General features: G+C 58.2%; 3 protein-coding genes across 3 annotated transcripts in view; 1 reads left to right on the top strand and 2 right to left on the bottom strand.

Annotated features, from left to right (window-relative positions):
* Positions 1 to 8,842, top strand: part of SPTBN5 (spectrin beta, non-erythrocytic 5) — a 50,964-nt gene extending 42,122 nt beyond the window's left edge. The window contains 17 exon segments of the mRNA XM_021707477.1: positions 206 to 418; positions 1,188 to 1,384; positions 1,499 to 1,703; positions 1,958 to 2,152; positions 3,036 to 3,191; positions 3,495 to 3,712; positions 3,872 to 4,061; positions 4,303 to 4,479; positions 4,606 to 4,710; positions 5,018 to 5,153; positions 5,410 to 5,477; positions 6,015 to 6,045; positions 6,048 to 6,100; positions 6,228 to 6,319; positions 6,445 to 6,530; positions 8,131 to 8,181; positions 8,763 to 8,842. Coding sequence (XP_021563152.1) covers positions 206 to 418; positions 1,188 to 1,384; positions 1,499 to 1,703; positions 1,958 to 2,152; positions 3,036 to 3,191; positions 3,495 to 3,712; positions 3,872 to 4,061; positions 4,303 to 4,479; positions 4,606 to 4,710; positions 5,018 to 5,153; positions 5,410 to 5,477; positions 6,015 to 6,045; positions 6,048 to 6,100; positions 6,228 to 6,319; positions 6,445 to 6,530; positions 8,131 to 8,181; positions 8,763 to 8,842 — 2,253 coding nt within the window.
* A 1,063-nt stretch (positions 8,843 to 9,905) lies between these two features.
* Positions 9,906 to 19,220, bottom strand: PLA2G4B (phospholipase A2 group IVB). The gene is made up of 20 exons (XM_008048457.2): positions 19,147 to 19,220; positions 17,882 to 17,954; positions 17,497 to 17,633; positions 17,222 to 17,353; positions 16,860 to 16,900; positions 16,656 to 16,698; positions 16,326 to 16,380; positions 15,919 to 16,049; positions 15,566 to 15,649; positions 15,228 to 15,265; positions 14,287 to 14,422; positions 13,479 to 13,615; positions 12,999 to 13,221; positions 12,769 to 12,886; positions 12,319 to 12,456; positions 12,023 to 12,127; positions 11,689 to 11,868; positions 11,200 to 11,366; positions 10,268 to 10,454; positions 9,906 to 10,124 (listed from the first exon to the last, which is right to left on the bottom strand). The coding sequence occupies exons 1-20, from the start codon at positions 19,153 to 19,155 to the stop codon at positions 9,913 to 9,915; spliced, it is 2,346 nt and encodes a 781-aa protein (XP_008046648.1). The 5' UTR covers positions 19,156 to 19,220; the 3' UTR covers positions 9,906 to 9,912.
* Positions 19,221 to 20,141: 921 nt separating this feature from the next.
* On the bottom strand, positions 20,142 to 27,895 carry JMJD7 (jumonji domain containing 7; the record flags this gene model as incomplete). Its single annotated transcript, XM_008048450.2, has 8 exons — positions 20,142 to 20,650; positions 21,078 to 21,237; positions 21,440 to 21,516; positions 21,739 to 21,834; positions 22,361 to 22,417; positions 22,772 to 23,025; positions 23,102 to 23,255; positions 27,841 to 27,895. Coding segments are annotated over 8 exons (942 nt in total), but the record flags the coding sequence as incomplete, so codon positions are not given.

Raw genomic sequence — 27,895 nt, 5'->3', positions numbered from 1 at the left:
GGGCCTACCTTGGGACACGAGCAAGGCTCCTCAGCCAAGGAAAGGGTGCTGTCTGTGGTCTAGCCAAGGAACTCTGTGGTTCTTTGAGGGGTCATGGGGAGCGGGAATTCCTTGGGAGCAAGCGTGTGGGGTCCTGTGAGGCACAACTCTCGGGTCCCCCAAGTGTGCAGCAGCATTTCCAGCCCTTCTTCCTCCTTCTCCACAGATCTTGGAGAGTGAGATGAGCAGCCATGAGGCTCTGACCCGGGTGGTGGTGGGCACCGGACACAAGCTGGTGCAGGCTGGGCACTTCGCCGCCCACGAGGTGGCCGCCCGGGTGCAGCAGCTGGAGAAGGCCGTGGTCCACCTGCAGGCGGAGGCAGAGCGGCGGGGTCAGCGGCTGCAGCAGGCTCAGGAGGCCCAGCAGTTTCTGATGGAGGTGAGGGGTGACATGCAAGGCGTCAGGCCGGGCACGGTACAACCCAGAGCCAGTGTGGGCAGAAGGTAGCTCCCAAGGGGTCTCCGGGCTCTGTGCCTCTTCTGTCTCCTCCGCTGAGCGGCCTCCTGCCCCCAAGGGCTTCCTTCTCCAGGTTTCCCAGAAAACAGGCCACAGCTTGTTTGGTCTGTTTCACTCTTTCTCCTAGACCAGTAGTTCTCAGCCAGTGCATTCCATGAGAACCACCTGGAAATATCACCTCATGATTAGGCCCAAGTTACCTCAGAATGGTGAACACGACTGTAAGGAAGAAAAACTGAAGTAAATAAATAAGCTAAGAAATGAAAGGGAAGGCAACCCCCTTGAGTTCCCTATTGCTCTCAGAGCTTTTCTGTCCTCTCAATAAATCCTGCTTTAAAAAAAGGAAATGAAATGAGAGGGAGAAACTCACTACAAAGAATATTTACTAAAACTTGGTTTTATTATTATGAAGTCACAAACACAAAATCTATCCCTATGAACCAAGAATAAAGTGTCTTTATTTTGCCTGGGGAAAAAAAATTACCTGGAACCTTTAATAAACACACACTCGGACTCTATTCCAGACCAAATGAAGATCTTTAGGGGAGGGACCTAGACATAGGGACCTTGTCCCTGCCCTCCAGGTCATTCAAATATGCTGTCACGCTGGGACTCACTGCTCTGAATCTTGAGGCAGGGAGCCCTGGAGAGTAGTGTCCAGGGAAAACTGGTCTCTACTATGTCACTCCAGCTTCTGGAAGCCGGATCCTGGCTGGCTGAACGGGGCTGTGTCCTGGACAGTGAGGACGTGGGCCACAGTGCCGAGGCCACACAGGTCCTTCTGCGGCGGCTAGAGGCCACCAAGAGAGACCTGGAGGGGTTCAGCCTGCGCATCGAACAGCTACAGCAGACAGCAGCACTTCTAGAAAGCAGGAAGAACCCAGAAAGGTGGGTCAGAGCCAGGCTATCTGGGGAGGGCAAAGGGAAGTCCCCTACAGAGGCAGCCCGAGGCTGGTCCAACCTGGGATGGCCCCAGCCCAGGCTGTCTCTTTCCTGCCACAGCCCCAAGGTGCTAACCCAGATGCAGGCGGTGCAGGAGGCCCACGTGGAGCTGCTGCGGAGGGCCCAGGGCAGGGGTCGAGGTCTGCAGGAGCAGCTGCAGCTCCACCAGCTGGAGCGGGAGGCCCTGCTTCTTGACACCTGGCTAACCACCCGGGTGGCCACCGCCGAGTCCCAGGACTACGGGCAGGACCTGGAGGGCGTCAAGGTGAGTCACTCCTGAGCAAACCTGGGGGACAGCGGATTGATGCCAAGGGCAAGGAAGGTTTGCCCTTAGGGATGAGAGGGATGCCAGGAGTGAGCAGAAGGGAGGTTGGGGGTGCATCTCTGGAGAATCCCTGCAGTTCTAGAACCCGGGCCAGGGATATCAGAGCCATTGGAGCCCACCAGGCCCTTCATGAGCTTCAAGAGCTGCCAGGCGCCGCCTCCACTGTGACCCTCCCTGGCCCCACACCCTTGCAGGTGCTGGAAGAGAAGTTTGATGCCTTCAGAAAGGAACTCCAGAGCCTGGGGCAGGCCAAGGTGCAAGCCCTAAGGGAACTGGCAGGTACCCTGGAACGGAGAGCACCCAGGTACTATCCCCGTATTCAAGCCCAGAGGAGCCACATTGAAGCCACTTGGGAGAGGCTGGACAAGGCAGTAAAAACCCGCACAGAGGTGGGTGCCCACGGGGCAGGTCAGGCCGAGACAGCCAGGGGGTGGGGGCAGCTGTGTTGGCTGCTGACACACCAGCGTGTGTGTGTGTGTGTGTGTGTGTGTGTGTGTGTGTGTGTGTGTGTGCGCGCGCGCGCGCGCGCGCACGCATGTGTACGGCATGGCTGCCCAGACTGCCAGCAAGCAGATCGCCTCGGTCTTCCCCTTCTAGTCCTCTCCACTTATTTGATTTCACACCTCCCGAGGAGAAACAGGAAGCATGTCTGGCCAGCTTCTGAATTCCTCTAAGCCCTCCCTAGGCATGGGCTTCAACACAAACAAGACACCTTGATGGCCTTTTCTGTTAACCACACACACTTACCTTGCATGGTCTCGCCATCACGTGACAAGCTCCCATCCTTCTCCCTTCCTGGTTCGGCTTTCTTCTAGGACCGTAGCTCTCAGCCACAGCTGGCAGTTTCTATCCAAGCAGCCCAGCTTCCAAAGCCCCTGGCAGGCCCCACAGCCCAGAAGTTTCCTTTCTCGGTGGGTGCTGCCCTGGAGCACCCTCCTGAGCTGCCCCTTCCTCCCCCCTACTCCCAGCCGCATCAGAAGTGGCGCTACCTAAGCCCCAGGCAGACCCGTGCCCCACTCTCCAAGACCTCACCCCTGCCTTTCGCATGAGAGGTGCTCCAAAGCAGCTCCTCACCTACACCCTAGGCCCTGTCCCACTGCAGCGACATCACATTCATTGAGGGCTGCCACCTCTGGGACATTTTCTGGACCTGGGGCTGGTCAATGTCACTAAGCCCTATGATCAAAAGGAGGTGGCCCAGAAGATCATGTTCCAGGGAGGAAGAAGCCCTAGGAGCAGTGCTCAGCCCTGAGCAGGCCCTTCCTCTCCTAGAACCTGGCTGCAGCCTGCGAGATCCTCGGCCTCGAGCAGGCAGCAGTCGAGCTCCAGGGCTGGATGCAAGAGAAGATGACCCTGTTGGAGGGAGATGACCGAGCCCATAGCCTGTCGTCTGTGCAGACCCTGCAGCAACAGCACCGACGCATGGAGGTGGGGACCTATGCCCTGTGGCCTGTTCATCTGAGCCCATCTCTGAAGGTGGAGGGCGTGGGGTCTCCAGAGGCAGGAGGTTTAGCTCAGACCCTCCCCCAGGTGATAGGTGAGGGCCCCTCCCACCCCAGGGACTGCAGCCTCAGCCTCCTCCCTAGAGACCCGTCCCCCCACCCCGGCACTTGGCCCAGGTTGTGGAGCAGAGTGGAGGTGGTTTCTCCAGGAGGCCCGGATGCTCCTAAATGGGGAGCACGCATCAGGTTAGTGGGGAGACTGACGCTGGATCTTGTGTTCTGCTTGCAGAGGGAACTGGCAGTTATGGAGGAGGTGGTGGCACGGGTGCAGTCGGAGGCCTGCCGACTGGGCCAGTTACATCCTGCAGCTCAGAAGGGCCTGGCCGTGTCACTGGCTGGGGTGCAGGAGGCCTGGGCCACTCTGGAGGCGAAGGCCCAGGAGCGGGGCCGGTGGCTGGCACAGGCTGCCCAGGGCCATGCATTCCTCAGGCGCTGCCGGGAACTGCTGTAGGTGTCCTGCCTTGGCTGTCAGCTCAGTCCTGCCCTGCAGGGTGGAGACATCCTGGCTCTTTGGGAAGCTGGGCTCTCCCTCTCCCCACTCAGCCTCCCTGCCCCTGCTCCCCAGGCTGCCCTGCCAGCCTTGACACTCCTTTCCCTGCCCCGCAGAACATGGGCTCGGGAGAGGCAGGCGCTGGCATCCTCCGAGGAGCTGGCTGGGGATGCAGCAGGGGCCAAGCAGCTCCTGGGGCAGCACGAGGAGCTGGGGCAAGAGATCAAGGAGCACTGCCTGCAAGCCCAAGACGTACAGCGGGAAGGGCAGCAGCTGGTGGACGACAGCCACTTCATGTCCCTGGAGGTGTGAGCCCAGGGTGGGCCTGGGGCTGAGCTGGGGATGGAGCCCGACTGCCTGCGGCCTCAGAAGCCCCCACAGGCATGGCGACCTGAAGGATGGGAAGGGGGCGAGGACGGAGAGGCCTGAGTGGGGAAGGTCCGGGTCTCGCAGCCTTCCCGCTGCCCCTCTAGTCGGCTCTCCAGCCTGCCCTGCCCAGGGTGGGGGCTCTACCCAAGCCCCTACCCACAGCAACCCTCCCCACCAGGTGACAGAGTGTCTGCGGGAGCTGGAAGGGCGGCTGCAGGAGCTTGAGGAGGCCTGGGCCCAGCGCCGGCAACGCTGCGTGGAGAGCTGGGGCCTGCAGAAGCTGCGGCAGGGGCTGGAGCAGGCCGAGGCCTGGCTGGCCTCCCGGGAAGGCCTCCTGCTGGAGCCCGACTGCGGGGTGAGTTGGGGCCCAGGGCACATCCTGCTGCTTCTTCGCCCACCGGCCACCAGGCTGGGGCGTAAGGGAGGCAAGCTGTCGACCCACCAGGAGGGGCCTCAGCCTGGTGTGCTTCTTTCTCCCCAGCACTCGGTGTCGGACGTGGAGTTGCTGCTCCGCAGACACCAGGACTTAGAAGAGCTGCTGGCAGCCCAGGAAGAGAAGTTGGCCCGCCTGCTGGGGAAGGCAGAGGTGAGGGGCGCCGGGGTGAGGGCCTCCAAGACGGGGCCTGGTATGTGGGAACAGTCCCTCTCGGCCTGCGAGTCAGGGCTCCCAGCCTCGAGCCCTCAGCCCATCGTCCCTCGGGGCTTGTCCCCTGGCCAGCTGCTGTGGTGGGGTAGTGGGATAGGAGGAGGGTCTCCTGGCCCAAAGCCAGAAGAGGTGAAGCACTATGAGGCAGGGGACACACTCCGAGTGGGAGGGACTGGGAGGAGAGGCTGGCTGGAGCCTGTGGCCTGAGGCAACGGCCAGTCCACCCCACCCGGCTCCTCGCCTCAAGGTGGCACAGCAGCTGCTGCCACAGGGGCAGGGGCTGAAACCCGGGAGACTTGGCAGCCCACAGACATCCTTTCAGCAGATACCTGCTGAACACTGGGGGCCAAGAGCACAGCTGGCTGAGACCCGCGGCAGCCAGATGTCCCCATCGGACTACACATGCCCTTCGCCATCATCTCCCCGGAGTGTGCAGTGGGACAGCGGGAGCCCAGAGGGGCTGGGGCCATGGGGGTGAGGGCCACACCCTGGAACCAGCACTGAGGCGCCATGGCCGGATGCACTGGGCATAGGAGCTGAGGGTCATCAGGAATAAGGTCAGGGAGGGGCAGGTGCCTAGCCCGCCCTCCAGAGGACACTGGTTCTGATGTTTCCTGGGCCCAATCTTGTGTTTTCAGGGCGCAGAGAATGCCCCCACCAAGGAGGGGCCTTTGGGGCTTCAGCAGCCCCTGCCTGGGAGAAGGCAGGTAAGGGCCAGGGGAGTTCGTCTTCAGGCAGCCCCTCCCTCGCAGAACCACGCAAGGGGCTCAGAGGGGCCATCTGGGCCTGGCCCCCTGGCACTGTGCACTTGGGTAGATTCCCCCTGCTCTCGGGTCCGTTTGGCTGCTCAGGGGCCACTTCACCGCTTCTGCCCCCACCCAGGAGGGGTGGGGCTCCTCTTCCCTCTTGCTTTTCTTCCTCTTCTTGCTCTTCAGAGCCCCTCCCTGGCTTCCTTTTTCCCATGGGTACTTTGGTCCAATCCAGTACATTTCCTGGGAGGCTCCGCAGACATGTGTCAGGTGGTTTATTTTTATTTTATGATTTTTTCTTAGAGACGGGTCTTGCTATGTTGCCCAGTCTGGCTTCAAACTCTTGGGCTTAAGCAGTCCTTCTGCCTCAGCCTCCTGAGTAGCTGGAACTATAGGCGTATGCCACCATACCCAGCCTCTCATGGGCTTTGACAAGGCCTAGCTGTAGCTCCCCTCTGCATGAGGCTGTGCAGCCTCACTGCCTTCCCTCCACAGCGCAGCTTGGGCACCTGGGACAGCTGCTATGGGACTTGGGGGGCAGCTCCCTGAACCCGTTCTCAGATGAAAGGATGGCAGCAGAGGTACCAGCCAGCAAGGAGGACGAGGATGGGAAGCTAGAGACAAGAAGAAGGGGCCAGAGGACAGAAAGGGCCACATGGGGAAAAGCTGAGATGGCCACAGTGACCCCTGCCCCTCATCTCTCCTCAGAAAGTGGCTTCCATGGCCCTGCGTGACTTCACAGGAGCCCAGGGTGAGAGGCTGAGGGACCAGCATGGCAGGAAACACACTTTCTCCTTAAGGTGAGGGGAGAGGCACTGACTTAGACAGGCATGGCCTCCCAGCAGCTTCCTGGCTAACAGGGGCTGAAGGCAGGGATCCCCAAGGGGGAGGTGAAGCATTTGACTCACGGCTGTCTGGGCACCAGGCTGAGCAGTGGGGCGGAGATCCTGTTTGCAGCACCATCCGAAGAGCAGGCTGAGAGCTGGCAGCAAGCCCTGGGCGGCGCAGCAGGTGGGCTGCAGGGGGAGGACTGGGGCTGGGGTGCTGATTCCCTGGGCCCTAAGCTCCTGGTGCCAATGTGTTTTATGCATCCTGGGAAGTTGTACATCTACTGTTTCTAACCCTTGAGAAGTGGGACTTAGTGCCTTTTCTTAGTTCAAGAATTTAAAGCCAGAGAGGTTAAGCAACTTGCCCAAGATCACACAGCTAACGAACAGCAGCGGTAGGGCCAGTTCTGACCCCCAGCTGCATCGTCCTGGTCCTGTTCTGCCTCTTTGGAGGCTGCCACTCTTGAGACTCCCCCACTCCCTTCCTGCCAGCATCCTCGTGGACTGTCCTCCCAGGGCTCTCCAGGCTCTGCTCCATCTGATCCTGGGGGTTCTTTAGCCATCTCATCCTCAGGCAACTCGGAATGTCACCTCTCTTGGGCTGCTCTGCAGACAGTGGCCAAGCCGGGTTCTACCACCAGGAGGAACACAGGGAAACACCCCGCTAGGGCTTTCTCTCTTCGTCATGGCCTGCCCAAGCTCCGTGTAGAGGGAATGTGTTCAGGGAATGTCCTGGGTGCTGGGCTCCTTCCAGTCTCTCTGGGACCCAGCTCCATTCCTCATCCATGTCTGTTTCCCCTGGACTCACCCCCAAGATTGTCTTCACAGAAGCCCGGAGGGACCTTGAGCTTCTCCATTTCCGAATTCCCCACCTCCTCCCGGCTGAGCCTTTCTTAGTTCATCTGTGCTGAATCTGAGTGGGCAGCATGCATGGGGGACCCTGCCTGTGAGGGCTCGGCCGGCACTGCGCCTCCACACAGGAGAGAGCAAGGAGCCTATTCGGAGTCAGCTGGCCATGGAGGGCCTGGTGTCAGGGCCAGGGTTGACAGCTTGAACCTCTCTTGCTCTGCTGCCCCGAGTCTGAGCCCAGAGCTCAAAGCCAGACCTGTCGGCTTCCCGGTGCTGCTGAGAGGCAACTTAGCTCCGACCCTCTGCTCATGTAGGACACCTGGGCAGGGGCTGGGGGTGCCCTGAGCCTCCGTGACTGGCAGACATGCCCTCCTAAACCCAAGGTCCTGGGACCCAGACCTACTCTGCCAGGATGGGGGAAGCCCTAGCGCCCCTGCTCACTCTCAGCTGTGACAGCAGAGTCCAGGCCACAAGACTCCCTTTCCCCGTGGACTCAGTGGCTGTCCCTTCCCCAGGGCTCACCACACACCCTCCACACTGGGGGAGGCCCTGCGGGTAAGGCTGCACAGGGCTTCCTGCTCTGGCCAGTCCTGTGTGAACTGGTGGCCCTGAGCCCAGGTCTCCCTTTGCACACGGCGGGGCAGTTTGCCTGGATTTGGCCGCCCGGGGCCCACACGCTCCTTACTTCGTCTCCTCCTGCTTTCTACCCACGACAGAGCATGTGTTTGCAGAACAACTAGACCCTTCTCCACCCTTGCTTGGACCACTGTTCTCTGCCTCAGTTCCTCCTGCGTTCCTCAGTCCCCACTCCAAGGGGACAGAGAGGAACCAGGAATCAGCATGTCCCTGGGGCTATGGACCAGGGATGGGGAAACACAAAGGTGGATGTGTAGGAACAGATGGCTCTCATCCAGGTCCTTGGCCTCTTCTTGTAGATCTGGCACCATTAGACGCTCACCCCTCACGCATCTCTTTCCCACTTCCAAGTCAGTGGGCATTCAGATCTCCTGGACGGGGGACACTTGGGATTAGCTGAAAACGGGCAAGGGTCTGGAGACAGGCAGGGACGAGCAGGTCTTTCATGTGTGGACGCCTAAGCCCAGGGTGAGCCTAGATATCACACAGCCACGTGTCTGGAAGGCTCCCACCACAATGGGTGGCAGCCATGGCTGTGGTCTCTGGCATCATCGTCCACTCCCACTGGGCTCAGATGATACATTGCTGAAGGGACGGGCCTTGATCTGGACACACTGGCTTGAGGCTACCAGGATAGCCATTTCTTCTGCTCTGGGACGCCAGCCACGTGCCAGGACAGGGCCTTAGCTGCTGGGCCAGGGCTGACATGGCGTGAATCGGGCTGTGGGAATTTAGGCAGTTCCCTCCCACTCACCCCACACACCTGTAGTCGCTGCCGTGGCTGCCTGTCAGCTCCCAGACATACTCTCCACACTCATCCTAGGAGGCGGGCTATTCCAGGAGAGGCCAGAGGGCAGGGGCACCAGTGGTTGGAGAAGATTCCAGAGTGGCCAGGCCCTAAATTCACTCTGCCTTCCTGTTTTCCTGGTAGGTCTGGGCCCTGAGGTGAACCCCAAGGCAACACCAAACTTCAGGGCTACAAGCGAGGACACCTCAAGGGCACCAGAATGAGACTCAGCTACAGACACAAGGGGACTGTCCTCTGGCTGCTCAGACCCAGGCTCTGCCCCAGGCCAGGCCCAGGACCAGCTTCTGGAGTAGACGGTTCCTTGTGAGAAGACGGTCCCCACCAAGGTCCCAGCCTGAAGTTACGCGCCTGTCGCTGGTCTCTGACTCATCTAGCCACCCCATCATGTGACAGGAAACAGCTGTCTGATGGAATTCTCGGCCTCACCCTGCTTCCCTGCTTGGGTGACCAGTCGGGTGTTACAACAGGACAGGTGGGCAGGGCCTACAGCAGCAGAAACCCCCCAGGCCGCCTCCCTGCATGGAACTGGTGGCCCTGAGCACAGGCAGACATGGGTGTTGAGCAGATGCCCTGTCCTCAGGGAGCCCACACCGGTGAGTTCTGCAGGTGCCTGGGAGAAATGTTTTGTCACTGTGTTTTAAACCAGTCCTTTCCGTGTATGACCACGAGCCTGGAAGGCCATGCCCCTCCCAGCAGTAATGACAGATCACCTCACTAGTGCTTCGCATCTGTGAGTCTTTGTAATGCATGACGTGTGCAACGGTACAAGACGGCATGAAAGGGAATGCAGAGGCAGGCAGCAGGGCTCTGAGTGCTCACATAGGCACGGTCAGTGCTGCTCGGGCTCCAGCCAGTATGTCCAGATCAAGGCCCCAACCTTCAGCCTCCTTATCTGTGAGCCCCCACTCCTCCCCCTGCTCCAAGAGGAAGTCAGTTGCAGCCCACTCCATTAGACACCTGTGACTCTAGGGGATGAGCATCTTGCTCCGCCATGAAGGAGGGAGGGCCCTAATCCTCCGCTCACAGCCTCCAGCCTGCCAGAGGGCACAGGTGCTCAGCCTGGACCCTTTGGCAGGGTCCCTAGTGGCTTCAGTGCTGCGTCTGGGCAGTCCTGGGCCTACACCTCGGTGGAGCTGTGATTGGGTCACCTGAGCCCCCTGAGGCCCTGGAACAGTGGGTGATGATAGTCCCCATCCGCAACTCAGAGCAGACAGGAATGAGCCCGGAAGAGACAAGGGAGGGTAGGGCCAGGGCGCGCCTCCCCCACCGGCCATCACTGGGGCCTGCGCTGCTGCCTGTGCTGCACAGCCTGACGCAGGGCCTCCAGCAGCTGTGCCCGGTTGTTGCAGATATTGTAACGCGTCAGGCACAGCAGCTTTTCCACGTCCTCCTGGCTGTAGGTCACCTTTGTGTAGTGGTAGGGGGAATCAGATGAGGACAGGTTCACCTCCCCAGCCGCTGCCTCCTCGGGGGCCCGCCGCACCCCTATGGAGAGAGCACAGCCTGGGCAGAAGGGAAGTGCACTGGGGGTGGAGGGCGGGTGTGGGGTCACCTTCAGAGAGGCATAAGGGATGGAGGTGCGAGGCATACAGGGGGCCCAGGGTGCCGGGAGGGGGACAGTGGCTCACCAGGGGCCGAGTGTTCACGAAAGGAGTCGTTGACCAGAGGGAAGTGCAGCACCACGGGGGCTTGGGGCTGGGCAGGGTCGGAGAAGGCATGGCACTCCCGAGGCTGGCACTGCTCTTCGGGGCTGGGCAAGACGGGTGGGAATGGGATCCCCTGCTCCTGGCAGAACTGGCCCAGGAGCTGCAGCTGCTGCAGGACAGGCAAGAGGGACAGGGAGGGCAGGATCCCATGGGGCCCTAGCATCCTCAGTGCTGGGCTGACTGAAAGCGGAGACTCACTAAGACACATAGGACTTGTTTTTGTTTTTTTGGTTGGGGCTTGAATGCCAAGTCAGAAACTCTAGCGGACCCAACAAAGGGCAGACTATGAAAATCACGCTCCAGGGTAGCCCTTTCGGGTCCCCTCCCACTGTGGGAGCTTTTCTGTCCTCTCAGTAAATCCTGCTTTCTAAAAAAAAAGAAAAACATGCTCTAAACCTGCCAGCCCTTCCAGTGCAGTTCCTCCGGGGCTGGGCTGAGCCAGGCTGCCACCGACCCTCCAGTTCTGAAGTTGAGATGCAAAACCCTCTCACTGAATCCACATAGAAACTCACAGCAGGTGGCTCCCAGAGGTCTAAGACCTTCCAGGGCTGCAGGCACAGCAAAGGGGGCCCAAATACAGAATACCTAGGAAACATCACCAGCCTCCCCGCCACTGCCACTTTCTGAGCAGCATAAGTTTCCTGGGGGTGAACTCATAGAATCCAGTGTTCCATTCACATGCTGTCGCTATCACAGCTCCCAAGGAAGCTGGACCAGATCTACTGAGGCGGATCTCTCCAGGGGCAGGAGCCAGGTACACGGGGTGGGCCCAGGGTCACGCACTGCTGCCCCGCCTGCCCCAACATCCCAGGTCCCACCTGTCCCACAAGAGGTCCTCCCCGCCCCCCTCCAACCTGAAAGGCTCCGTGGAGGTTGTAGTCCAGTGACAGGATGAGGTCCACATCCCGGGTGGGCTGCAGGAGGGGTGGGCAGCTGGTGTTGATGAGGTAGCCGACATCCAGCAGGCACAGGTGGGCCTCCACAGGCGTCAGCTGGTTGGGGAGCCCGTCCAGCTTGGTGGCTGGAAAGGTTAGGGTGGGAGGAGCAGCAGCTGTCATGGATACGAAGGGCACCAGCCACCAGATTCCTCCTGGCAGAGACTCTGCTCTCTGGCCCCTGTTCTCTCTTGCTGAAGCCGCTTCCCCACAGCCCACAGCCCTGAGGGGGGCCCTGTGTCCCCAACGCAAGGAGAAAGAAAGGGAGCCCCTGCTCCAAGCAGTCCAGGAACTGAGCTCCAAGGCTGTGGTGCCAAGGGGAGGGTATGGGAGTGGACAGAGAGGGTGTCTGGACCGGGGACTCAAGGCTCGGGTGGCCATGGGAAGACTTGGGAGAGAAGCACAAACCTTTCCAGGCGGAGAAGTGAGGGTGCTGGAAATAGTCTTTGTGGAAATGGAGGCCACGCAGGAAATTGTGTGTGGCTTGGGCAAGCGGGCGCCTCGTCAAGAGGTCAGTGAAAAACTCGGCTATCCTGCCGGCAGCTGTGGGCGGCTCTTCCACCTTCAGAAGGGGGACCTGCTCCTTGTCTGCACAGGCAAGAGAGTGTGGGGGGAATGGGTATCTTTCAGGACTCGGGGACCCCTGGACCTCGATCCCAGCCTTGGTGTGACCCTGGAGGAGAACAGTGAAGACCCACCCCATCATCCCTTTGCATCCTTATGAAGGAGCCCGAGCACCTACCCAGGCTGATCTGATGCTGGACCCAGCGGTCCCAGAACTGGCTGGGCTCTGAGGCCCAGTACAAGCTGTCCTGGAGGTTGGCTGCGTACAGGTTGCTCCAGATACCTGAAAGAGCAGATGTGAAGGGAAGAGTCCCCCAACCCCGTCACAACCCACCTCTTTGCCGCGGCCCATCCTAGCCCAGGAAATGTCCCAAGGACTGAGCTGGGGAGGCTGAGGACCTGCCCTCTCTCCTGGCCCACTCTCCCGGCTCCGCCCAGCTTGCCCAGCTTCTCCAGCTTTCCCGATGACCTCACCCTCTAGGTAGCAGATGCGGGACTCTGGGAGCCTCTTCATCAGCCGTCCCATGAAGAACTCCGAGCCAAAGAGCTCGGAGGGGACGAAGGCCCCGTACTTGGGGAAGCCGACTTCGTAGGGGGAGAACTCGCACCACTCTGTGAAGAGGCCACGGCCTCAGCCTCGGGGCCCGGTGCCCTGAGGCGTCCGCACACCCACCCAGGCTTGCCTTCAATAGGGACCGAGAGGCTCTGGTCTTGCTGCTGCTGCTCTTAGCATGGGACCTAAAGTCCTTGCCCCCATCCCACAGGCCTGAGGAACCCCAGTGGGATGACAATCCCAGTCCCCTGAAAAGCATGGGACCTCGCCCAGGGGAGGTGGGTGTAAAACCCACCACCTACACACAGGCCCAGTTACCTGTGTACCCCACCAACCACGAGAGAGCAGAGCTCAGTTCTGGGGCCACTCACCCCCAAATTCAAAGGTGGTCAGGCTTTGCCCCTTGGTGTTGAGGGCACAGTAGATGGGCAGAGGGTTCTGGCCGCGGCTCAGGGCCTCCCGTTGATCTGAGAGTTTGTGGTCATGAGGCTGGGGAAAGAGGACTGGACCCTAAACTCACAGCTTCCTGCTGTCTGGAGCCTTTCCCACCCCTGCTACTCCGGACTATGGCAGCTCTGCCCCCAGGCTGCACCCCACACACCTCATCGTGCAGCAGCGCCTCATTGATGAGGGCCCAGAGGTTGGTAAAGCAGGCCGGGTAGCCCTGGCGGGCATGCTCGGCCAGCTCCTGCCGATACCGCTGCAGCTGGCTGGGGGCCAGCACACCCAGCTTGCTCTTGGTCACCTGACTCTTCAGCAACTTGGTGGGCCCTGCCAGGTCCTTCTGAGACCACTCTGGGTCCTCATAGAGGTTGGCTAAGGCCCTGGGAAAAGTCAAAAATGGGGCGGGAAGCCTGTCAGTTAATGACCCCATCCATGCGAGGACGTGCCTCAGGCTTCCTCTTCTAGGACAACAGTCCGAAAGGGACCTTCAGGGTTCCCCCAGCACATTCCTCCCTGGCACATGCATTTCCCAGTCATTCTGGAGGCCTACGGAGCCCAGGAGAGCCTTCCCACCAGCTCCCCTGCCACCGCCCAACCACCCCTGCAGGTTCCAGCAGTCAGCCCGCCTCCAGCTCACCAGGTGGAGCCTGAGGCCCCTGTGATGTAGGAGACGCAATCCAGGAGGCCCAGCTCCTTCAGGCCGGCCAGCTGCCCGTACAGGGAGGTCATTGCCCGGATCCCACCACCAGTGGCCATAATCGCTACCACTGGGATCTGGAAGAGAGGAAGCCAGGCTTAGAGAGGCCCTAGGGATGGGGAGAGCTAAGCCACAGGAAGAGGAGGTAGCAAGCCAACTGGCCGCTTAGCTCGCCCTACAGCCAAGGCCTGTCAAAGTCTGATCGGAGGCCTTGGGACAGCTCAGAGTCAGCCCTCATGAGCATCGAGTCACAAATGGCCTCCCAAGGGTCAGGCTTCTGCAGTTGGAAGAGCTCCAGGAACAATGGCCGAGACAAACTCCAGGCCTCAACTCCTCACTTCAAGTCCCTGAGTCTGATGATCACTTTCTGGAAGCCTCAGGGCCTCCTCAAAAGTCTCCCAAATAGCCAACTCTTGCAAGAAGTCACACCCAGGAGATGATCCGAGTGAATCTGAATCTCCTGGGAACACGCCAGGCCAGCAGGCAGTCCTCACTGTCTCACTCATTGGTCAGACTGAGCCCAGTCTTAAAACTTGGGCCTGGCTGAGGGCCAAGAAACAAAAGGGAAAGCCAGCCTGGCAAGGAAGTTTCTGCCTGCAATGCTCTGCTCATATCAAGCCCCTGCTGACAGCAAATGAGAGGGAAGCAGCTACAAGCGCTGCTCTGAGTATGGAACAGCCAGCTCCAGCATTCTGCACTGAGCTCTAGGCCTGTGCAAGCCTGGGACACTCCTACCCAGCCCCCAGACCTCATCCTCCTGCAGGTCTCCATCCAGCTGCAGGGCCTGCTTCAGGGCTGCAGCCACCACCTGCTTCCTCCTGCTCAGGAAGGCCCGCTCCTCGGCACAGGGCCCACAGCCCAGCCGCACGGCCAGCTCCCGTGGCCTACAGAGGGAGGAAGAGACCGGGAGGCAACTCTCAGCACCCTCCCCATCCTTCCAGAAAGGGAAGCTATATCTACCTCACCTGCAAAGCCCACTGGCCCCTCTCCTCTCCCCAGCTCTCACTATGACGCTTGTGTCGTGAGGGGCTGGGGCCTGACATCTGTGGAGCGTGAGAAGGCGAACCCAGACCCACGTGCGGACGCATCAGGGAAGGCAGCAAGACAGACCCATGGGACAGGGAATGCCGGGATGGAAGAGGTCACTTTGGATCCCGAGTGCAGACAGGCCCCAGGTAGGACGTGACACATGCATCCCACCTCCCAGTCTCGGCTTATCCCCGTTACCCACCGAGTCCAAAACAACAAAGAGCCATCAATCCTGTCTCTGCGTGCTGAGAAGCTACTCTCCCCAGACACGGAGGGCCAGGTTGGGCGACGACTCTATGAAGGTCACTTAAGGTCCAGCCAAAACAGCTTCTGGCCAAAAGGGCAGAATCTCTCCTCTCTCCTCTTGCCCTCTCTGTGCCTCACCTCCCCACTTGTCTTCCAGACAAACGTTAATCAAGTGCTTTCTGAATGCCTGGCCCTGGGCTGGGAACATAACCCCTCCGACTTCACATGCTAAGGCTCCCTCCCTCCTGCATCCCCATCCTCGCTCTGCTGGGAGCCAGCAAGCATCTGCTGAGAAGAGCGGCAGCTGTCCTGTGAGCTGCCCTGTTTCTCCTCCTCACTCCTCCAGGCCACGCCATGTGGCTTCCTCCTCTCCCTGTGCCTTCCCGTGGCCTTGCCCTTCCCCAGGCCTCTCACCTTTCTTCTTTCTTCAGCTCCACCCTCATCAGGGGCTCCTGAAAACGACGAGGGCACAGGTCACAAAGGCTGGCCACCTCCACTCAGCTCCAGTCCCCTCACCCTGGCCCCAGGTGCAGCCCCAGGAGGACCCCATGCTCCTTAGGCGCCCAACCATCTCTGCAGGGACCAGGCCTGAAGCCAGAGGCAGGGAGGCTCAGAGTACACTTCCCCACGAGCCTGGCCCCAGCACCCGTCCAGGGTGTGACCTGCAGAGGAGTGGCTGCAGAAGCAGGCCACCCCTTCATGCCTGGGCACCCCTGGCCATGCACTGGCTTCCTCCTCCGGGTGACCAGTACCTGGGATGTGGGGAAGACGAGCCTAACCACCTGGCCAGAGGGCAGGGCCCTCAGTGGCACCTTCAGTTGCTCCTGGGGGGCGTCCTGCAGGGGGAATGGAGGAAGGAGACCTGAGAATTTTCACCCTTCCCCTCCTAGCGGGGACCTCATCGACTCCCCTGGAGGCAACAGAGGAGCGGAAGGGAGGGGGATGAGGGGCCAACCGGGCCCCACACTCTCTGCCCAGGGTGCCTAGTCTGCCAGGGAGTGGGTGGGGGAGGCGGGCTTCGGGTTGAGCAGTGTCAAGCTGGAGGCGGTGCTGAGGGAAGGAGGGGAAGGCTCAGGGGTCCTGCTCAAGGGACCAGGCTCACTACCTGCAGATGAATGCCCAACTCTTGCTCCCAGCCGGCTGGGGAATGGAAGCAGAAAGTGCCGGCGCCCACAGAGGCCTCCTGCGCACCCTCATAGGACCCGGGGACCACAAGCCGAACTCTGCGCTCCGATGCTGGAAACAAGGACAAAGCAAAGAGGCTGGGAACAGTGCCCCTACCCATGGAGCCCCTCGTCTTACTGAGGAACCTAGAGGGCACTTCCCTCTCCCTGTTGAAATGGAGAGCTGGCCCGGGGCGAGGCTGGGAGACGGAGCCCCTGCCACAGCCCCTCTAAGAAGGACCAGGGAAAGCTCAGGTCCAGGGCAGTCCCAGCATGGATTTACCCAGTCCCTAAACGGGGAAGACAGAGGCTGAGGGCTGGGGGCTGTCCCAGGGGGACAGGGACTCACGCTTCTGGTCCCCTGTCTCCTCCAGTCGGACATGTAAGCAGGAGAGTTCCCGGGCCTGAGTCATTAAGAGAGCCCCTCAGACACTGACCACTCCCCTGCTCAGGGTCCCTCATCCTCCCAGCACCCCGGTTCCCACTCATCTGCACTTTACTTCGACCCCGAGTCACCAAGCATTTGCTTGAGACTGTATTCCCTTGATGAATTAAAGTACTCAGCTCTATCCAGCTCCACGCAGTAGTGGGCCCGAGCCCCAGGCCCAGGGAGAAGAGCAAGCACGGCAGGAGGGGTTCCCAGGGACCTGGCCCAGCTTCCAGAGCTGTGTACACTCACCACGAGGATGCCGTTGCTGATGAGCTGCTCAGCACCATCTGTCCTGAAAAGAGGCCCCAGTGACCTTAGCAGGAGTCTAGGCACTCAGGGTCTCACTCCCCTCGGAGACCTGGGCATCCCTCCTCCTCCAGGGAAGGGCACCAGCTCTGGGCTGTCCTTCCAGGAGGCACTCCCACCCAGAACTGTCCTGAAGCCCCGACTCACAGACTCTGCAGCCGAAATTCAACTTCTAGCCGCCCCTCATCCTAGGGAGAGAGAGAGAAACAAGTTAGAAAGAGTGAGGTGTGTGCTTGTGTGTGAGCATGGCCGCGTGCGTGAGCATGACTGTGTGTATGTGTGCATGTGCATATGAGTGCACTATGTGTATCTGTGGCCATGTGTGTGCATGTGACCCGATGTGTATGTGAGCGTGACCATGTGTGCGTGCAAGTGAGTATTCCTGCATGTATGCATCTGTGTGAACATGACCATGTGTGCATGGGAGTGCCACCGTGTATGTGTGCACGTAAGTGTGACTGCGCATGCATGTGTGTAGATGCCAACCCAGACACCAGCTGGAGCCTTGCCTGAGGGCTCAGTGAGAAGCTCTCACGTCGGAACGCCCCAGCCTGCAGAACCCCCACGTCAAAGAGCACTGACAACAGAGAATCATCTTTGGTCAGCAGGTCCTGGTCAAAGACTTTCAGTTCCACGATGTTCTGGAAGGGGAACAGAGTAGGAGGGCCGCGGGAAGAAAAGGTGAGTAGGGAAGGTGATCAGGACAGGGAATGGGGGGTCAAGAGGATCAGTGGCAGTGGGTGAATGGGGATAGTGAGTAGGGCCGGGACTGACCCTGGCCTACCTTGAGCTGGCTGTGGATTCGGAAGTGAAAGCTCTGGTTCCAGACGGGGTTTCTGCTGTTCTTGACCGTGCGCGTCTGGAGCCTGTGGCTAGAGGCCGTGGGCAGCCAGACAGTCACGTAGCAGTCTGAAGGGGTCACTGCAGGAAGGAGGAACAAGTGCCCCATGATGGCCAAGAGCCCTCTCCAGCCGTCACCTGGAGCCCTGTGTGGGATGGGCCTGGGTGGGAAGAGGAGAGGCAGAGCCCTAGCTGCTCCCTTCCCCTGGGAACCTCCTCTCCGCACACTTCTCCAGGCCCCGCCCATTGGTGCTGCGCTCTCTGAACTCGGGGGGCAGTACTCTCCTCCTCTCTGGGCCCAGGATAGGGACAGGGAGGCACGCGCTCACCTAGGTCCTTAGAGGGCAGGCCACGGGCCTGGAGAACACGAACGGTGAGCAGGTAGGTCTCAGGTAACTTTGCCTGCAGAGGAGAAACAGGGGCAGGCTTGCTGCAGGATAATGGGGTCAAAGGGAGCAGGGGCCGCCAGGGAGCGGCAGTCCTGAAGCAAAGGATCAGGCCCACTCAGCCCTAGGCCCGTCTGCCCTCCCATCAGAATCCTGAATCGACAGGCGACACCGCACCTCCACGATGCCTGCCAGACTTACACAATGCTCCATGCTGGCTCTGGGCCAAGGGCTTCACAGACACGAACTCGCTTACACACAGTGGAGCGTGTAGTACTACTATACGTGGGTACTGCTTTTAATGACCAACCCCACAGGTAAACTGAGGCACACAGGTGAAGTAGCCACTTGCCTGAGGCCCAGAATCTGGATGGGAACCCACGCATCCCCAGCACACTTCTCTAGGCCCCGCCCACTGGTGCTGCTCTCTCTGAACTCCCCATTCTACTTCCCAGGTATGGTACCCTTCCATCTTTCCACCCCACACCCTTGTTGAGGGAGGGGAAGTGGCGTTTCAGGGTTTGGGGCCCCCGGCTGACCTGCTCCCTGTACTCTCTACCCTGATCAGAAGACCATCCTGGAAATGGGCTCTCTGTTGGGCAGAACAGCAGCTGCCAGCTCAGACTGCCCACAGGTTGTCCAGTCCTCCAGGTCCCGCAGGGTCAGGCTGAAGACGGCCTCAGGGAGCTCCTGACAAACCCACTCCTTGGTTCTGGGAATGCAGAACCTTGGTTCTGCCATGTGTGCCAAGGCCAGGGAAGCCTATGTCAACTTGTCCTTCCTTTTGGCCTTCAGCCTGCCCTCGGAAGGACCATGACGGATCAAGTCTAGGGAGCAACCTGGTTTGGGACAGAGCTGGGGAAGTGTGTCACCTGTCAGCCCTGGGGCCCCCACACCCCAGCAACTGAGTCAGAAGGCTCGCTGAAGCAGCCACTTCCTTCTGGGGCCTCAGGAAGCAGCTGGGAGCCTGAGTTCCCAGGGCCCAAATCCACCACACCAGGAGCTCTGCCTGGAGTTTACCCTAGGGCAGAAAGAACTCAGGACAGATTCCTCATCCCAGGACCCTCCTCTCCCCCGGCGTCGGCTCATGCCAGGAAACACCCCCCCCACCTGCAGAAGACCACGGCTCCTCTAACAAACAGCATCAACCAGGCCCTGGGTGAGGACCAGGGATCAGAGTGGGGGCCCAGTGCCCTGCAGAGCCTTACCAAAGCCATGAGGCTGAGTCCACAGGAACAGGAACGATGGGGCAGTGGCCGCAGGACCAAGGACTGTCAGCTTTTTAGCCAGAAATCTGCCAGCCAGCCTCAGCTGCTCTCTGGTCCCTCCCACACGCCTCCTCTGCTCCACCCAGGCCCACACCCACTCCTGGACCAGCCACCTGTCCAGGAAATGAGGCACCTTAAACCTGTACCACAGCCACTGACACCCTTGTGTCGGGGACTCAGCATCCTGCCCGGCTCCCGGGACCTGCTCTCTCCAGCCATGGGCACCTGGGCCTGTCCCACCAGCCCTGTGCTCCCAGCCCCGTTTTAGAGGAGGGCTCTCCCAGGAGAGCTGTTGCCAGGGCCTGAGCAGAAGGAAAGCCATTGGTGGCCCCAGAGCAGCAGCAGAGACATGCCAAGTGCCCCATGGCAGGGCCTTTCGCAACCTCTGGTGCCAGTATGACAGGAATGCCTGGTCTTGGCTGCAGCAGCAAGCACCCAGGCCCCATCGCTCAGGCAGGGAGTGGCTGTCACATAAAACAGCCCTTCAAAGCTGGGTGCTGGGCTGCCTCCAGCACATGAGGATGAGGCCTTCTGCTGGCACTCAGGTGGGGGGGCTCTTCTGTCTCCTGGGCCTGGCTTGTGGGGGGTGGGGTCAGATTATGGAGACCAAGCTCTCCTCAGAGGGACAGGTCTAGGAGGGTTATTGTGGGAGAAATAGGGGCTAACTTCCAGGGCACCAGACTCCACCAGCTTCCTGGAACTGGGGGAGAACAGGAAACCAGGCCAGTGTTACAACAAGATTGAGGTCTTGCTTGCCTCATGGAGGGCCGCAGTGGCTGTCAGACAGAGGGATTTGGACAGCGGACAGCTCCTCAGACCCAGGCCCAGATCTGACCCTCACCTCCAGTGAAGGTCACTTTCACATTTTTACCTGGACCCTCAGGCCCTCACCAGGCCACAGAAGGCAACCGCAAGAGAGAGTAGCAGAACACGACTCACAGCTACCCTTTATTGAATACTTCCTCTGTGCGGGTCCCATGCTGGCCCTTACAGATATCATCCTCAACCCCACAGCAGCCTGTAAGGCAGGGTCATTATTATCTTTCTTTTATAGACAGGAAGGACATCTATGCTCCAAGAGCAGTGACTCATCCAAAGTCACAGCACTGCTGCGCCTGACACCTGCTCCTCCTCCTCACCTGTGTGGCAACTTCCTGGGAGCCCTCACCCAGACCTGCCTGGTACTTTGAGTCCTCCCGACCACATCCCAAGATCCTCCAAAGTTGATTCCAATACCCTGGACCCCGGGCCAGGAGCCAGCACGCCAACTCCAGGTTGTCTCTAGAACTGTCTCGGCCAGGAAGGGGCCCAATATTTCCCCTAAGTCGTGCTGGGCAGTGTTTGCCAGGGCTCTGTCAGTCGAGGCCTGAAGCCTTAGTGAGAGAGTCAAGCAGCTGGAAGTAACTGTACTTGAGGTCATACTCCATGTCATACCAGAAGTTCACTGTGGAGAGAACAGGGATCTGAGCACAAAGGTTCCTCTTCTTTTTCTTTTTCTTTTTTTTTTAGTCAGAATCTCACTCTATCGCCCAGGCTGGAGTGCAGTGGTATGCTCATGGCCACCGCAGCCTCAACCTGCTGGGCTCAGGTCAATCGTTCCACCCCAGCCTTCACACAGCTGGAACCACAGGCGGGGCTACCACACCTGGCTAATTTTTTAAAATTTATTGTAGAGATAAGGTTTCACTGTCATGTTGCTCAGGCTGGTCTCAAACCCCTGAGCTTAGGCAATCCTCTCGCTTCTGCCTCCCAAAGTGCTGGGATTACAGGCTTGAGCCACTGCATCCGGCCAAAGGTTCTTTTTCTGACCTAGAACCTCCCAAACCTCGCCCTGAGATGTCATGCTGGGCCTTGGCAGGGCCTGCCCTCACCTGCAATGCAGCCATGGGATTGCTGGACGTGGTGGAACCACAGGGATGGCAGGTAAAGCATCTCACCAGCCTGCACCGTGCAGCGAAGGGCCTGGGCTTGACTGTAACTGGGAAACCGGACCAAGTCTGGAGCCAAGGGGTCCAGTGGGATCCAAGGCACCTGAGAACACATCGGATGCCCCAAGACCCCCACCTTCAGGCTCTGTTCTTTCCACAGGTCCTGCTCTGCTTAGCATTGAAAGGCCCCAGACTTACGGACTTATCAGAGCAAGGTGCCACCTCCTCAGACCGTTTATGCCTGTTCCTCAGAGCACAGGCTCTGGCCCTTCCCCCTCCTCAGAGCCCAAGAACAGGACAGGCACCTTCTCCATGGCCTCTTCATCCACCATCTTAAAGGTGCCCTCCTCAGTTAGCTGGTAGGTCGCTGGCGTGTACAGCTCTGGAGCCGAGGGAGAAGGGTGTGGGGAACCGCAAACAGCCTGGAGCTTACCAGACCCTCCCCAACCCCAGCCAGCTCAAGTGTCCCTCGGTGCGGTGGAGACACTGTGGCCACTCCTCGGGCCTGGGCGCCGGCCAGTCCAGGACTCTCGCTGCCTTCTTGCCAGCTTGGACCGCCTGCCTCCCCAGCCCCTGCAGGCCACATCCCCGATCACAGGCCTACCATAGGGGATGAAGGGCCGATCACTGGGCGGATGCAGCAAGAAGTGCTTCTCTCCTGAGACCACACAGTAGAGATTCTCATAGTGGTCCTTGTGCACTGCCAACAGAAATCAGGCCCAGTGGCCGGGGGTGAGGGACAGGGACACAGGACAGAGCAAACCATCATGCTCAGAGCCCCATGCTACAGGACTGCCTGTGACAAAAAAAGAAGAGCACAGAAAGTCAGCAGGCTCGAGGAGATGCCAAGGACTCTGACAGACATTCCAGAACTCTGCCCTCCAGGGACTTGATGCTCAGCAGGCCCTGGGCTCACCTCTACCAAGAGGGAACTGAAGCCAACAGGGTTCTCCTAAGTTCACCGCCGATCTAGCGGGCCTTTGGAGAGCCGTCTAGGGATCTAGAAGAAACAGCGCCACCCCACCCCCAATGCCACAGGTCCCTTCCCTGACCTGAGCTGTCAGAAAAGACCCTCTGTGGTGCCTGGGTCCCAGAGCCCAAAATAAATCGTAAAAAACAGTCCACCCAACCTCTATCCAGGTCCAGCCTCCCACTTCCGGCCTCATCTTCCTTCCCTCTGCCCCCCTCCTGCTCCTTCCCCACCTCTGTAGTCCCCTGGCACCTACAAGATGTCACTGCGGCCGCCTCTCCCAGCCAGAAGTTCACAGCATCAGGCATCTTTCCTGCTGGGCAGAAGGCAAGTTAGGAAGGCCAGGCTGGGGCCAGCCGCCATACAGTGATACCAGGCATCTCAAGAAGAGTCAGGGAGAAGAGGCAGAGGTTGGGAAGGCATGGGGAAGGGGCCTCCCTCCCCTGAGGTAGAAGGAAGTTCACCTGTTATTAAGTCAAGGCCTGGGAACGTCTTTAGTGAGCCGCACTTGACACTAGCGGACGAGGGTGCGAACCACATCACCACCAAAGGGACAGAGTGAGCAAACAGGCTGACTAACCCCTTCTTTCCCACATTGTTCCTGCCCAGCCAGGGGCCAGCACCCACCTCCCACCCCCACTCCTCCCTTGCCCCTGCCTCTGCTCACCCAGGGCCTCAGAGGCCCAGGGTACATGGGGCTCCAGATCAGGAAGCAGCTGGGGCAGCTCAGTGGGCAGGTTGGAGCACTGCTTCTGCACATAGAGGACTCCCGGGTGTTGGGCCTGGCCCTCCAGAACATCCAGCACACGGCTCAGGGGCAGGCGGCACTCTGCAGGCATCACGAAGCGGTCCCCTCGCACGGCATCCGCATAACCATCTGGGGTCACGGCCACGCTCACCTCGGCGGCGCCCACTGTAGCTCTAGAGAAATGGACGTGTGGCTCGTGCCCAGATGCTAGTAGCCACGGCCCACGCCCCACCCCAGGGCAGCTCCCACCTGAGGTAGGGGAGGGACCACTTCTGGAGGGCCGGCCAGTGCTGAAGGGCATTGCGGATGATGCAGGGCCTGTTGGGGCAGACCCAGTCCCGGCAGAAGTGGAGCGGAGTGGGGGGCTCGTCCAGACAGGGAACAGCAAGAGGCACGCTGAGCTCTGAGGGGACAATGCGGGGTGGGCGCTGAAGCCAGCAGCACCCAGTTCCTGCCCCACTGCCTGCATAGGAGATGCCCTCCCTGGGAAGGCCACACTGTGTGCTGGGCAGTGTCCATTGGTGACCAAGGGGTCCTGGACAACCAGAAATAGAAGAATGAGGAGGGAAATTTAAGGCAGAAAGCATAAAGCACACATAACATGCCAGGGTGGGCCCCAAGAGGCCACAGGACCAGAGGCTGTTGCTCAGTCCAGAATCCAGATCCTCTGTGCAGCCAGGTCTGGGCCCTGCACAGTGGACCCTCAGCCTTCCCACCCTGGAGGGACCAACCTCCTAGCACTCCTCAGGAAAGGCAATCAGGGAGGTGGCACTGGGAGTTCCAGGATGAGTAGGGTCGAGGGCCCAAGGCCATGGGCTGGTCTGGGTAGCGTGTGACTAGAAAGCCCCCCACCCCAAGGGTGATAGTTGCTGAGCACCTGGAATGTGCTCAGCACTTGCCTTGGCCAATATGGAGGTACCAGGGATGAACCATTCATCATCTCAGGAAGCTCACAATCCATCTGGGAGACAAACTACCAACGACACCAATGAGGGAAAAGCAAGGGCTGAACTGTGGTTTGGGTCCTTCTGAACGGCATCACCACCCCCAGACACCTAGGGTCACCATGTGCATCTGGGCAGGTTATATAGCATGCCACCTGTCCAGATGTCTATAGTGGCATTGTGCCACCCCTAATAAAAATCTTTTTGGCTCAGCCTTCTCCTTCACTCCTGTCATCCTACTGGCTGTCTCCAATCATCCTACTGGCTGTCTCCTGTCATCCTACTGGCTGTCTCTCAAACCCAACCCCTCTTCTTTCCTCTGCTGGTACCCACATTTACGCTACCATTTTTGGGTCCTCACTCAAATGTCACACTAATGAGGCTTCCTTCCCTGACCACCCTTTTTAAAACTGCAACCTACCCCCTACAATCCTTATACCCCTTTCCTATTTTATTTTTCTCCTTAGTTCTCATCACCATCTAACATGCTATATACTTCACTTATTTAAATTATTGTTCTGTCTCCCTTGCTAGAACATAAGCCCCACGAGGGCAGAAAAGCTTGTAATATTCACTGATGTATCCCCAGGACCTGGAATAGTACCTAGCACACAGTAGGTACTCAGTAAATATCTGCTGAATGGCTGAACAGAAGTCTCCAGCATCCTGGTTGGTCATTGCAGTGAACTACCTGGTTTTTCTGGCTCAATTCCACGCCCTCTCAAAGCATCTATCATCCTGCCCCAGTCATCCTTTGAAAATACAATCTCAGCTGGGCTCAGTGGCTCAGCCTGTCATCCCAGCGCTTTGGGAGGCCGAGGTGAGAGGACTGCCTGAGCCCGCGGGTTCGAGACCCGCCTGGGCCACTTGGCGAGACCTCATCTCTACAATCAGTCAAAAAATCAGCCGGGCGTGGTAGCACCAGCTACTCGGAAGGTTGAGGCGGAAGGATCGCCGGAGCCTGGCAGGTGGAGGCTGCGGTGGCCGGGAGCGGCCGCGGCCCTCCAGCCTGGGCAACAGAGTGAGACTCCCACTCAAAAGAAAAGAAAAAGAAGAAAGAAAATACAGTCTCATCTCATCACACCCCTGGCTTACCACTACTCCTTGCAGAACAGTCTGCCCTGACATGCATCATCAGGCCCAACCTACTTTTCCAGGCTGATTTCCTCTGGTCTCGTGCCTCCCCTTGCCACACAACCTCTATTCGGGTGGTGCTAGACTTTGTTTCTGCTGCTCACTCAAACCGGAATGTCCTCTGCTGGCTTTTATAAAGGGTACAGGGCCTTGCTCTGTCACTTTCATGCTCGGAAGACCTTGACTCCCAGTGAGTGGTTCCTGAGTTCTGCCGCAAATGGCCCAGCACTCATTTTCACCTCCGAAGTCAAGATCCATCATCGCTCATGGCTACATCTCCACCCCGGTCATCTTTGCCTTGCAATCAGTTGTAAAGTTAATATCCTTAGATCAGAAACTAAAACTGAGTAGGAAGACCCCAGTGGGCCAAGGAAACTGGGAAGGAAATAGCTGGCATGTGTGCTTGCTGTCCTGACAAGAGGCAAGATGGAACATGCCAAGTAGATATGGGAGCAAGGAGGAAGGAAAGTGGCAAAGACCTTCCCAGTCATGCCAGCCCAACAAAGCAGTCACCTTGGGAAGAAAGTGACCGGGGGCTCAGTATATCTCTCTGTTGTGCCCACTGGGATTTCTAAAAGATGTGGAAACTGCCACTTTTTACCCTTTGGATTTCTGCAATTACGTATTTGTTTTACTTGCTCACCAATTCCTTTTGTGAATGGCTACTTTTCTCTCCTGGGGTTTCAAAATTTCAAAAGGGAGAACATTTCAAAAGGGATTCTGAGGCAGGCATAGTTAACATAATTTTGAAGTAGTTAGGAAGGTTTTCTTAGGCAGGTCTAATTTAGAACAAGGTAAATGTTCAGGCATTTTTCTTGTCTATACAGGGCTTCCACCGGACCCACCAGGTATATCAGACCTGAACACCCTGCAGGTTGGAATGTGGAACTACCAGTGCAGTAAATCACAAAAACAATACGGAATTACCCAAAACCAATTCCTTTTATGGATGGCTACAAAAACAGACATGGTTTTAAGAAAAGTCCAAATCTAATTAGACAGTAGCTTTCATTATTTAGAAGGTCCTTGTGAACTTAAAAGATTGAGAGGTGGCAATCAAAATTTGTGATCAGATACCTGCAGTCCTCTGCTTTTAGCTCATGGTTTGCTTAATCACTGTTATAAAATTAAAGCTTCTTGTTGGCTGGGCACAGTGGCTCAGTCTATAATCCCAGCACTTTGGGAGGCTGAGGCGAGAAGACTGCCTGAGCCCAGGGGTTCGAGACCAGCTTGGGCAACTTGGTGAGACCTCATCTCTACAATAAATCACAAAAACTAGCCAGGTGTGGTGGCGTGCATCTGTAATTCCAGTTACTTGGAAGGCTGAGGTGGAAGGATTGCCTAAGCCCAGCAGGGGTGGCTGTGAGCGTGCCACTGCACTCCAGCCTGGGCAACAAAGAGTGAGACTCCAACTCAAAACAAACAAACAGAAAAGCTTCTGGTCAAAGGCAAGCACATGTCCTTTCTCTTAAGGTACCCATGGTCTCTCTTGAACATGTCTTCTTTCTAATAAGTGATCTTGAACTATGCTTTGGACTCCCTCTGAAATTCTCTTTTCTGGTGAAGTCAAAGAAACTATGGAGCAACTACACCACACCCCACCCAGCATCAGGATCCAAACAATTCCTTTGATCCAACAATTCTTCTGCTAAGAATTTAACCAACAAAACACTCGACAGTGCACAGCTGGCACAACTCTGCTCTTGCACACTGGCTTCTTCACTGTTCCCTGAACACACCTGGCACACTTCCACCTAGGGTTATGCCAGTCCTGCACTTATCTTCTCACTTACTTCTACTATACAATTTACTCATTCAGTGTGCCTATGGTTAATTGTCCACCTCCTCCTTGAAATGTAAGCCCTAGGAGGACAGAGATTTGTTTTGTTCAGTGCTGTATCCCAAACACACTGAAGAGAGCCTGGAACATGTAGTGAATAAATGTTTGTTAAATTCGTGCGCAAAGTATCCACCGCAGCATTTTTGAAAACAATAGATTGGAAATGACCTAAATGATTGTTTAGAAGGTCCTTGTGAACTTAAAAGATTGAGAGATGGCAATCAAAATTTGTGATCAGATACCTGCACTATTACACAGCACTAGTACACAGGGTGTGAAAAAGACTGAGGTGGAGGGATGTGGAATGATCTCCAAGATGCATCATACAGGTGTGCTTAGCAGGCTACTACTTGTATAAAAAAGGGAGTACTCAAATGTGTGCATGGATATAAACGGAAGGATGCAAATTGGGGCTGGCAGGGAAGCTTGCTCTATTTACATTACATACCTATTATATATTACATACTCATGTGCCTGTGTGGCTGTTCAGTGGCATGAATCATTAGAAAAATAGAAGGAAAGAACAAAGAAAGGAGGTTTAGGTGAGGAGATTGCCTGAGCCCACAGGTTTGAGACCCTCCTGGGCAACTTGGCGAGACCTCGTCTCTACAATAAATCAAAAAATTAGCCGGGCGTGGTAGCGCGCGCCTGTAGTTCCAGCTACTTGGGAGGCTGAGGCGGAAGGTTCACCTGAGACCAGCAGGTCGAGCAGCTCACTCGCCTGGGCGACAGAGTGAGACTCCAACTCAAAAAAAAAAAAAAAGACTTCAATACGTGAAGGGCAACAGCGGACCCGGACTGTGGGAGACACAAGACATGCCCACGACCACAGTCAAGACTGCACCAGGACGCGGAAATTATGCGAGCAGTCACCCCAGGAAGCCGAGAGGCTGTGCGCCAAGAGGCGGGGGAGGGGAGCCGAGGGCACAGCCACTGGGCTGGTGAGCGGCCGCACCGCAGAACGACCTGAGCCAGTCATGCGCACGAGGTCCCAGCCCCTGCAGTCAGCGGCGTCCGCGGGCCTCGCCTACATCCGGAGATGGCTGCAGACTCTGAGCGAGGCCACTCACCCCTTGCAGCGGCCGGGAACGCGCGCAACTCCCGCCGCACGGCGTCCGAAGCCGC

This window comes from Carlito syrichta, unplaced genomic scaffold, assembly GCF_000164805.1.
Source record: "Carlito syrichta isolate Samal-C Ts95f unplaced genomic scaffold, Tarsius_syrichta-2.0.1 Scaffold47086, whole genome shotgun sequence".
Classification (NCBI taxonomy): domain Eukaryota; kingdom Metazoa; phylum Chordata; class Mammalia; order Primates; family Tarsiidae; genus Carlito; species Carlito syrichta.
The sequence above is the reverse complement of the archived record's forward strand: the minus strand, read 5'-3'. Positions and strand labels throughout refer to the sequence as shown.

Coding starts and splice junctions, on each gene's coding strand:
- PLA2G4B (XM_008048457.2), bottom strand. Junction 16,050..16,325: donor GGAGACAGGGGACCAGAAGC/GTGAGTCCCTGT, acceptor CCTTGTTTCCAG/CATCGGAGCGCAGAGTTCGG. Junction 15,650..15,918: donor AGTTGGGCATTCATCTGCAG/GTAGTGAGCCTG, acceptor TTCCCCCTGCAG/GACGCCCCCCAGGAGCAACT.